Source organism: Chiloscyllium punctatum, chromosome 16, assembly GCF_047496795.1.
Source record: "Chiloscyllium punctatum isolate Juve2018m chromosome 16, sChiPun1.3, whole genome shotgun sequence".
Lineage (NCBI taxonomy): Eukaryota > Metazoa > Chordata > Chondrichthyes > Orectolobiformes > Hemiscylliidae > Chiloscyllium > Chiloscyllium punctatum.
The window spans coordinates 40007996-40020064 of NC_092754.1; the positions used below are offsets into that span (position 1 = coordinate 40007996).

The following is a 12069-nucleotide window of genomic DNA, read 5'->3' on the forward strand; positions in this document are numbered from 1 at the left end:
GAGCAGGCAAAAAAAGGAACAGTTATGGATAAAGCTTTAATGCGACCAATTTCAAAACAAAAATCCACAGTGTGATGGTACAGAACGCCCTTCATCAAATTCAAGTACTGGAAAACATCAAAGAGGTACAAGTGCTAACATAAAACCACTAATAACGTGCAAAATTCAAGAAATATGAAAACAGCTACTTGAATTTCATTTTTCTCTATTGTAAGAAGTGGTATACCATAAACCTTAGTGTATAATTTGTGTACACATGCTGTGCAATGAACCCATTAATACCCCGGTCCCAACTTACAGAGATACTGAACAACCATGCATGAAATACATAAGGACTGGTGATATTCATTTTTTCAGCCACAGGTTAAGGACATGCCTGGTACTACAGCAGTAACAAAATCCAATAAAAGCTTGCAGCCTTATCTTGCCTAGTAGCAGAGCAAATTGATACAAGCAGAACAAGAAACATGAACTGGCTAGATGTTGAATGATGCACAGCTAGCTTAATGGGGTTCACAGACACATTCAGCAAAATTCATAAGCTAAATAAAAAAATGCAAGGTACGTGAACTCTTTTTGCCCAATATGGGAGGAGTCAAATGCATTCAAAAGTAGAGTGCAGGTTTGGAAGGTTCTTTACAGTAGGAAATTGCTTTTATGTTTGAGTTCTCATGTTCTTTGCTTCAAGAAGGAAAAAAAGATGACTTGAATGAAAGAATCTTTGACGATGACAAAGAAAAAAGCATAACTTTGGCACATTCAAACTATAGGGTAACAGATCGTTCTGATATATGCGCCAAATTTAATACTTATTTCCCTTATGATAGATCAACCACACATCTATGATTTACAAACACTCTGACTGAGAATACTGAAACCTGACAGCCGTCCTCTGTCCCATCAAAATGATCAGAAGAGCTCATTTTATCAGAGGATTCTCTCAGCAACATATTTACTGAATCTCTACTGCTGAAGAGACTTTATATAAATGCTCCATTGAGTGTTTCTTTTGCAGCACAGAGTTGATTCCATTTAGTACAGCTACATCCATGATGCTGGATTTTCAGTAATGACATCAATGAAAACAAAGTATCAAGCCAGGATGAGCCTTAAGTATCACATGCGTTTATGATGGTCAATGGTACCTCCAAAATACAAAAGAATGTTTGTTCAATGCAAGCAACAAGTGTCATATTAAGTAAACTCAAATATGATCATACTTAATTATATATACAAAATGAATTCATGGGAGATTCAAAACACGGGAGAGGGTGCCACAGAAGTAAGTGTTGGGATTCCTGGTCTACATAATGCTTTCACAGTTGGTTTGCCTCCCTAAAGGGTGTTTAGTGCCAAAATAGTCAAGTTAATTTAGATAATGCCAAGCATAGTATCAAATGCACATCTTGGCAGGTTTCAACACTTCAGGCACTGCCTCTGTATTTGTCACAAACCTTTATGTTGAGGTGTAATATATTCAAGCATACTAGGAACATTCGAGAGGTACCTGTATACTGGAGGCAAGTTCTATATCCTCCTTTTGGCCAAATGGCCTGTTGAACCCACCAACAAAACTTACTGAGGTAGTGCTCCTGCAGCAATTTGCAAAGGATTCAAGTGAGCTGACTGGATGCTGAATCATTTCTTAGAACTGTTCTTTGCCTATAAGCAGTAGGCAAAATTCCAGATTTCCCATATGCAATGTTGTGCCAACCAATAGAATCAAAGGACTAGAGCAGATTGCCACTGTTCTTACTTAACAATATCAATTTAACTTTATCAAAATATGTTTCACATTCTTTCATCTACTGCAGTGATTAAAAACACTTAAAAATGTTCCTTATAATATGAAGCAAACTCCACCCACTATAGAGTGGAAAAGTCTAACAGTGGAAAAGCACAACTGGTTAGGCAGCATCCAAGGAGCAGAAGAATCAATGTTTCGGGCAGAAGCCCTTCATCAGGAATTCTGACTATCCTGATGATTTCTAATGATTCATAATAAAGGGCTTATGCCCGAAACATTGATTCTCCTCCTCCTCAGATGCTGCCTAAAGCGATGTGCTTTTCCAGCACCACACTTTTTGGCTCTGATCTCCAACATCTGCAGTTGTCACTTTCTCCACCCACTATAGCCCAATTTAATGTTCTGGAACACAGAAATTACCTTTTTTTTAAAAAAAGAACATTAGAACTTGATTTAGACTGATGCATTTTTGTAACATGGCATGACGAAAACAAAATCAAAATCTGATAAGGCAGAATTCAGTATGTAGATCTTACTCTAATCATGAAAATTGCTTATTCAATGACTAGACGCTTGATCACAAATAATGGGATGAGCCTTGCTGCAGAGGAATACTCTAAAAACTGAAAACGATGAGTATTTTGGTTCCATGACATAATTTAAATGTTCTAGTCACCTTTGGTGCCATAGCCTATTTGTAAAGGTTACACCTTATTTTTCTATATTTTTCATTGTGAGCTGAAAAGGGGGAAAACATAGGATCGTGGAAAGGATTACTCCACTTGTTAAAAAAATGTTACCAGACACTCATTGTAAGGGCAGTTCAGACTACTGTTTGTTCAAGCAGTGGAGGTTACTGCAGATGAGCTGGAACCTGAGGGTCTGCTCAAAAGGGAGATTCAGCTACTTGTCAGTAGTTATATTGTTCTACAGTTCAATGACAAAAGCCTTCTGCCTATTAACAAGACGCGATTGCTCCCACATAGCTGAGTAGCTTATGAAACCGCATGTTGGGAAAGGTGATCCGATCTCCAAAAATTAAGTAAGTGTCTTTTGTGTACTAAAAAAAACTCGAGAAAAGCAGTTTGTTTTCCTTGCATGAAAGTGATGGCTTTTGTTCAATAAGTCAGAGATGCTTTAAGTGTGAGCCAGTCACCTTGTCTCCTGCTAGCATGTGAAGCTATCCAGAGAAAGAAGAGCTTGGAGTAATAAGTCCTTACAAGCAAAACGGATCATCTCAGCAAATCATGAAAAGTGTCCATGAATTGACTTCACAGTCTTTCCCTCCACCAATTACACCCATTTTTGTGTGCGTGCGTGCTTGTGCGCAGTGAGTGAGTGTGCCCGCGTTAGAGTTTTAATGAGTAGAGTTATATGTTGATGTTATATGTTGTAATTATTTAGATGTAGCAAGTACCTATTTAATTGTTCAATTCAGAAAACTGGTCCGTGCTGTTAACCTGGATCTAAAACACAGGTAATTTGGAAAGTTTTGTACATTATCATAAAAACTTTTCACTTCTCTGATGACTCTGGGAACAACAGGACTCAATTTCCAGCATGCTCTGCCAGTGAGGTATAACATACTTCAAAAATATAAATTACAATGTCAAGTATCATGTCGGACTGTTCATGTACTACATGGGACAAGCATTCAAAAAATCATTGCAGAAAGTGGACTAGCAAGTGACATTTGTGGTCATGTTGAGTGCCTGCAATGTTACAATTGTGCTAACCTTAGTAACAGACTGACCTTGCGTTTCATACTATGGTTTACAACAAATTCCTCATAGTATGCCCAAATGTCTGTCACAAAAATCTCTCAGCACATGAATTATCTAAGTATGCAATATCCTTGCCTCTCTTGTGCGACTTGTTCTTGTTATACTTTCACAGCAAATCAATGTAATTATAAGAGTTACAACCTCGCTCAATCCGTCACACAATTTTTCGGCACAGGTCCTGACAAAATTTAGCCATCAGAAGAAAACATTAAACCTGGATCCAATACTTCCTCAGGAATGGAGAATACAAGTGGATGAAGTTACAATTACTAATCAAATAAAATTACTTTTTCAAAAGCAACAAGGTGGTACAGCAATTAAGACTGGTTCGCCACAGTGAGGCAGCAACAAACATCTAAAAGTAGAAAAAAAGACAAAGGTAAAGTCACCAGACTCCCAGAGGAGCATAGGGCTTTTCTGTGTCTGTGTGTGTGTGTGTGTGTGTGTGTGTGTGTGTGTGTGTGTGTGTGTGTGTGAGAGAGAGAGACGGAGAGAGGGAGAGAGAGAGAGAGATATGACAGGTGGTAACTTTACCTGAGGATTGGTGACCCTCAGGTTAAGGAAAAGATTAAAAAAAGGGGAGTCCTTCATGAATTTATCATACCCCAAAAGCAAATAGCAAAGTTTCAAGATCTAGAGAGCAAGTTACTTGCCCAGGTACATCAGAGCAGCTTCAAAGCAAGGGACGAGAGAGGAATTTTTTATTAAAAATTCTCACCACCAAAACTGCCAAGATAAAAATTTTGACTGTTCCCCACAGACTAAAAAGTCTACAACTTGTCCTTTGAACTACAATTCATTATAAAACTGGCTTCAGATTAGAAGTATAGAATACAACTTGAGTAAACTATATACTTTTTAAAAATATTTATAACTTTGCATCTGCTTCAACAAGTAATTGATAATCTGAACAATTCTGTATTTAATGGTTCCTTTGGAATCTTGAGCATCTTGGAACAGAAGTCTATTTTGTCTGAATTATGGATCTTAACTTCACACCAATTACACAGATGTGCCATAGTATTAACATGCTCTACAACTGACATGAAGTAGGCTACACTCCAAAGTCTCCAATCTACAACCTAGTTAACAGCTATTTGATCCATATTCAAGAATCACTTTCTGGATTTGACACATCATTTCAGCCAAATAGCATCAGAGCTGGATTTGACTAGTATAAAGCTTTTTATCTTGTCCTATTATTTCATTTCCCCATCCCAAAAAGGAAAAGTCTCTCTGTTTTTATTACTTGTTACCTGTGAGAGGCCTGGCGAAGAGGCATGGCCTGGCGGCGTTGCAGGGAGGTTTGGATGACCCTTGTTTAGTTCATGTGTTGTGTAAGCAGCAGGTCCTGCCTGTTTGGGCACCTGTGAGACCTGATAGAGACACTAAATGTTAGGACAAATTGGTATTCTTAAAGCATATTAACATACATTATCTTATGGAAAAGCGAATTGCATCTAACTGCAATTAGGTTCTCTGGGTCACGTGTTCCGATGGGAGTAAAGCTGACTGTGCAGATTCCAATTAAAATACTAAAAAGATAGGCACTGCAATTTGAAGTTGAATTATCTACAATTTCAGAAAAGGGCAGTGATTCTGTAGCCTTGATAGATTTTGTTAAGGCACTGAAATAAACTGTGCTTTCAGGTGAAAAAGAAATCAATTCGTATTTTAATATCAATCTAAGTTAAATCTGAATTGATCAAATCAGCAGGAAAGATCCAGCAATACTGCAAACCTAAGCAGTGCCATTTAATCCCCTCCAACCTCAAAAAATGCTATCAAAGGATAAATTAATTAAACTAGTTAAATTATGGAATACTGTATCCTGATTAAGCAGCCGAAAATTTTCCAGGTGGATTTTTACTTGCAATACAAGGTGTTTTATTTTCCTTGAAGGGCATCTTCCACGCCCTCTGCTATATAAGTCATTTGATGAAGTTAAGAGAATACATTCATGAGCATTTATGTGCCATCTTCTGATATTTACAATTTTAAGAAATGTACAATTAAAGCATTACAAATGATGCTTTTGAACTTTAACATGATTAATTTTTATCCTTGGAGTTAAGCACTACATACTGGCAGAATATCAGTTCAATGCTAATATATATCTCATAGATCATGTGCCTCTCAGTTGGGGAACTTTGCAGTCTACAGGAGACTTGAATAGAGGAAGAAATGTAGAAATCATCCAAAAAGAGCATAGGTAGTTATTGAAGCTCATAAACAAAACTAAGCCTTTTTTGGCACACACAAACCCCACTCAGGATTAACTGGCAGCAAATAGGGCCATTGTAAATTTAGTCAATGAAACATTGTGGAGCTGACAATTTTCTCAAAAAAGTACTAAAAGTATAACAAAAACAACCACAGGTGCTCAAATTACTTAGGCGTATCCTTACCTGGCCACTCACAGGTAAATATTCTTACACAAGTCATAGCTCATATATAGCTCATATTCTATTCATATAAAGTCTATTCAATGCAAAATGAAATTCTGCTGCACATTTATTATTATCTTCAAAACAGCCCATATAGGGTATACAGTGCCACATTACAATTGATCAAGACATCGCTATCAGCAATCGTCAATCTACCCCTTAACATCCAGACTACTACCATGTCTGCATACTACATTCAATAAACAAATCGTCTTGATCAGGAAATTCACTGCCCCTCCAGAAGACCTTGTTGATCTGAGAACCAGTTACATAGAATTACACAGATTCCCTACAGTATGGAAACAGGCCATTTGGCCCAAGTCCACACCAACCCCCTGAAGACTAACCTACCCAGACGCATTCCCCCACCCTACTACTCTATATTTACCTCTGACTCAGGCACCTAACTTGCGCATCCCTGAACACTATGGGCAATTTAGCATTTGGATTTGGATTGTGGGAAGAAACCCACACAGACATGGGGAGAATGTGCAAACTCCACACAGACAGTTGCCAGAGGCTGGAATCGTACCTGGGTCTCTGGTACTGTGAGGCCACAGTGCTAACCACTGAGCCACCATGCCGCCTGTTATGCCACTTGAACATGTTGACATGCCAGTTTGTTTCACAATGTGACCAAATTGGTGTTTTCCTACATGGGAGTTATGTGCGGTGAGAAAAATAGATACAGAATAACTGAGAAGTTATCCCTAATTGGAAAAAATAGTTGAGCTTCTGTTCTTTTTGTAAAGGACAATGAATGACCTGATCAAGGCTTTGGAGATTCGGAAAAAGATTAATAGGATAGACTTTCAAAATCAGAGATCATCCTTTTTGGACATTCTTTTTCTTGGACAGGGTTGTGCAACTTTGGAACCCTCTGCCTCAGAAGATGGAGGAGATGGGGTCAGTGAACATGTTTAGGATTGAGGTAGACCAATTACCTCACCTTACAAGAATCTACAGCTTTCCAGGGTAAGTGGGAATAGATCAACTATGACCTTACTAAACGTTGTAGGTGATGCAAAAGACAATAGCCTACTTCTACTCAATCTGTATATTTGGTTCAAGATAACGATCAAAAATTATGTTTTCTATCAAAGGTCAAGGTAACAGTAATAAAGGTTATGCCCTTCAGGCATGAATAACTTGTGACAAAAGCAAAACAGCATTTGCCCAAACACCCTCATTATAATGGCCAATCCTGCGGAATTGAACATTGTCTTGAAGATTAACTGCATTCATAGATCAAAGGCAATTAAAAAGTTGGAAGTTTTTAAAAACCTAACGTTAATGAACACTGATACTTAACAGCAATCAAAAATGAAAGAGCAAGTGAATTAGTTTGTCTGATTGCAAAGACAGATGAAACAGAATTTATCTACACATTCATGATAAATGCAACATAGACAAATAATTATATTCCCTAGTATTTCTTTATAATTGGCTTCTCTGAGCTGACCAGGGTCAGGGATGTACAATATTGAGATGGAGATTCTGTAATAGCAAATGACAACCTTCCTGTCAAATTATTTAAATGCCTTGACTGTCCAGAATCCTGGGAATTTCTAGACAACAACAAATTGCAGCTAACCAATCAAAGCTCAGGGTTTAGGGGAGAAAGGAACCCTCATCTTGATTTACGCAGAAAAACAGAAAGGAGACTTTATCCAGGCACAATGCTCTCAATCATACAGGATGTCAGGTGGCATTAGGAAACACTTTCACAAGTCAATTCAGTTCAAGATTGTGAGACAAACGACTCAGTTTAAAACAGAGCCTATCTGCTTATGAGTTGAGTTTGATTCAAAGTGACTGGCAGGTGAAGAGGAGAGAATGCAGCTGCAACTTATATTTCTGTAAACTATCACAGAATGGTGACATGGCAGAAGTGATAGCTTCACTTTGTTAAGTCATGGCGGTAAACCCTTCTGCTAAATAAACCAAACACCCAGAAAAGCTCACCTTGCCTTGTAATCTGTTAAAGTATGAGTAACAGAGAACTCCCAAATTCCACCATTTAAAAAATCAACTTATTCTTTAACTCTAAAGGTGAACATTAAACAACTATTTACAACTCTGAGCCCCTTTTCTCTTACCTACTTACTGCCTGCCTTCAATTCTATAACAATATACTGTTCTGATAAAAACCCATATGAAAATTACATCAACTTAATTTCAAAACCACACAGTGGCTGTCATTGTTGGTGTCTGTCTTCCTCTGGCTGAAGATTTCCCTGGGTCATCTTCAGTCTTTTGCTGCAAAGAAGTTTCATATGAATCAGGTACCTTTGATAGAGTGTTTTGTTGGCAATGGCAGTTGGTCTCACTGTCTAACTGTCAAAATGTCTGCTTCTTTATACCCCAAACATTGGATCATCGCATTGGTTCAAGGTTGGCAAAAGCAATAAATTCAAACTGGATTTGGTTTTAGTATCCTGGGGCATAATTTAAACTGATTGGCTAAATTCAAATAACTGTCAAAACTGCAATAAAACTCAGGTGCTTATTTCACGGCCAAATGTTACATATATTTAATTTTCCAGTACACTCAGAATGCTAGTCAGCCACATGACAGGTGTCTGCAAGCTCTCACTGCAAAACTGCTTTAACTCTGTCAAAGTTCAGTAAATGCCTTCAAATTCATAACAACTTACAGGTGATGCTGATCACCTGTAACCAGTTCAGCCACAGCTTCTGGCTCTACATTTGTCCAAGGGGTATCAGGAGCCAGTTTCATTCTTAAAGTTGTTAAAATTAAAACAAGATGAAGTTTGTATTTCATCTGCTTTGCCATGATTCAAAGCTGAGTGCATGAGGCAGTTCTGTGTTGAGCCTACAAGGGCAATTCTATGTCAGTCTTACTTCAGTAGCAAACCACATTGCACAATTCTTGCAACCAAACTTGGATTAAATTGTCAGCTGTGCTATAATGAGTGACACATCAGACAGGGTGCCACAAATGTTTGAAGTCCCACAGTTTGAAGGGCACTGACTGCTACAATATAGGTGCTTGTCATAGTGGACAGTCTGCATTCACATAAGCCATAGGATCAGTATATGAGGGAGTTGTTTTTAAAAAATTGAAGCATGGAGGCTTGGTGGGATGAAAAAGGATATGACTTTTTTAAAAATCTAATTCTGATTGTTTAATAACATTTTTATAATACTGAAATGTATTTTCTTCTCAACAATAAGTCAACAGCCTAGCAAACATACAATGCTGATTTGAAATAATAATTGGGGTTAATTGTTGTACTAAAGACATGCCAGCAAGAATGCTGCTTCACTTCTGTGACTCACGCACTAATCCTTTTGGTGTTAACTAGATGGCGGCTCTTAGTTGACACTGGCAGAGCATTTCATGCTAGATTGAAAGTCTGTCAAGTCAAAGCATTATGGATGTAATACAATAAAAAGCTATCAATTCATTTTTATAAATCAAGATCAGATAGCTTGGCCAGTCCTGTGCTAAACGACAAACCCACATCCTACTAGATCATTCTCATTTTATAAAGCGCTTCAGCCACAGTGTCCAGTTTTGGGATTAATATTAAAGCCAGGGAGAAGGTACATAACAGCATCCCTAAAATACTACTAGGAATAAGATGCTAGAGTTGAAAGAAGAAGCTAGAAAAATAAAAATCCTTGTTTAGGTATCCTCCAAAACCAATTAACCCTATCCAACTGAACCAGTGAATGAATGCATAGAAACCAATTATAGTTCAGTCACAAGGGGTGACACCATAAATTTAATGTGAATTGGCCACGTTAAGGCTTCGCATCCCAAAGCACAGGAAAAAACAGTGCAAAGAAACTCTAAATTGCTTCTTTGCAGTTTTTGATAATATTGAGAATACTATTTCTGCTTCAACCTGTTCTAAAGCTGCAGGAATAGCTTTGATTCCAGTCAAAAATCAGACAACTACAATCGAGGAATCATGCCAAGCTACCATAAATAGAACAGGTTCCAAACCGAGAACATCCCAACATAACACACTTGCAACAAGAGCTCAAAGTAATTCTCTTTGAAATGGTAGAGGATGATCAACAAGACACTCAATCTCTTTGCCCCAAACAGCAATTTGCCAATATAGAAAAAGTTAACACTGAACACTTCTATACTGCAAGCAAATTAAGTTGAACAAGTCCACTGAGAACTGAAAGCAGGCTGGACCTGTATAAGGAGGACAGATTGGATCTGAATTGGTAGGGGGACTAATGTACTAGCAGGGAGATTTGCTAGAGCAGCTCAGGAGGATTTAAACTTAAAAGGTAGGTGGGGGAGGAAGAGTGGAAGGAGGAGCCAGGGATATGGCGAGGACAGAAATCAGTCTGAGACTGGCACAGTTGGGAAAAGGAGCAAGTCAGTTGGCCAGTGCAGGCAGAGTCAAAGCAGAGAATGACGTAGGACTGAGAAATTAAACTGCATTTATTTCAATGCAAGAGGCCTAATGGGGAAGGCAGATTAACTCAGGGTATGGTTCGGAACATGGGACTGGGATATCATGGCAATTACAGAGATGGGGCTCAGGGATGGACAGGACTGGCAGCTTAATGTTCCAGGATACAAATGCAACAGGAAAGACAAAAAGGTGGACAAAAAAGGAGGGGGAGTCGCATTCTTGATAAGGGTTAACATTACAGCTGTACTTAGGGAGGATATTCATGGGAATATAACCAGGCACTTTACTTGGGTGAAAATGAGAAATAAGAAAGGGAGGATCACCTAATTGAGATTGTATTATAGACCTCCTTATAGTCTGCAGAAAATTGAAAAACAAATTTGTAAGGAGATCTCCGTTATCTATAAGAATAATAGAGTGGTTATGGTTGGGGATTTTAACTTTCCAAACATAGACTGAGACTGCCATTATTTTAAGGGTTTAGTTAAAGAGGAGTTTGTTAGGTATGTACAAGAAAATTTCCTGATACAGTGTGTGGATGTACCTACTAGAGAAGGTGCAAAACTTGACCTACTCTTAGGTGACTGAGGTGTCAGTGGAGGAGCACTTTGGGGCCAGCACTATAATTCTATTAGTGTTAAAATAGTGATGGAAAAGGATAGACCAGATCTAAAAATTGAAGTTCTCAATTGGAGAAAAGGCCAATTTTGATGGTATTAGGCAAGAATTTTCAAAAGTTGATAGGGGAAGGATGTTTGCAGGTAAAGGGATGGTTGGAAAATGGAAAGCCTTCAGTAATGAGATAACAAGAGTCCAGAGGTGTTATGTTCCTGTAGTGTGAAAGGTAAGGTTGGTAGGTAGGTGTAGAGAATGCTGAATGATTAAAGAGATTGAGGTCTTGGTCAAGAAAAAGAAGGAAACAGCAGATAGGTATAGACAGCAGAAATCAAATGAATCCTTAAAGAGAATAAAGACAGTAAAAGTACACTGAAGGAGGAAATTAGGAGGGCAAAAAAAATGGCACATGATACAGCTTTGGCAAAAAAAGGTTAAGGAGAATTCAATGGGATTTTATAAATATATTAAGGACAAATAGGTAACTAGGGAGAGATCCCTCAAAGATCAGCAAGGCCACTTATATGTGGAACCACAGGAGATGGGGAAGATACTAAATGAGCATTTTGCATCAATGTTTATTTATGGAGAAGGAGATGGAAGATATAGAATGTGGGGAAATAGATGGTGACAACTTGAAAAATATCCATATTGGAGGGGTGGTGCTGCTGGATGTCTTAAAACACAAAGATGAATAAATCCCCAGGACCCGATCAGGTGTATTCCAGCACTCTGTGGGAAGCTAGGGAAGTGATTGCTGGGCCCCTTACTGAGATAGTTGTATCACTGATAGTCACAGGTGACGTGCTAGGAGACTGGAGGTTGACTAACATGGTGCCACTATTTAAGAAAGGTGGTAAGGACAAACCAGGGATTGAGGGACCGTAGAACCTGGCATCAGTGGTGGGCTTGTTGCAGGGAATCCTGAGGGGCAGGATTTACACGTATTTGGAAAGGCAAGGACTGATTAGAGATAGTCAACATGGCTTTGTGCGTGGGAAATCACGTCTCACTAAATTGATTGAATTTTCTGAACAAGTGACGAAGAGGACTGATAGATGGCAGAGTGG

At 38.5% G+C, this 12069-nt stretch overlaps 1 protein-coding gene across 23 annotated transcripts in view; it reads right to left on the reverse strand.

Annotated features, from left to right (window-relative positions):
- Positions 1–12069, reverse strand: part of LOC140487166 (eukaryotic translation initiation factor 4 gamma 3-like) — a 354817-nt gene that overhangs the window by 249764 nt on the left and 92984 nt on the right. For 17 of the 23 annotated variants that reach the window (XM_072586763.1, XM_072586762.1, XM_072586771.1 and 14 more), the window contains one exon: positions 4788–4907. The exons of the other annotated variants lie outside the window; for them this stretch is intronic. In XM_072586763.1, the coding sequence (XP_072442864.1) occupies positions 4788–4907 (120 nt within the window). The remainder of the gene's footprint in view (positions 1–4787; positions 4908–12069) is intronic. 23 annotated transcript variants of the gene reach the window in all.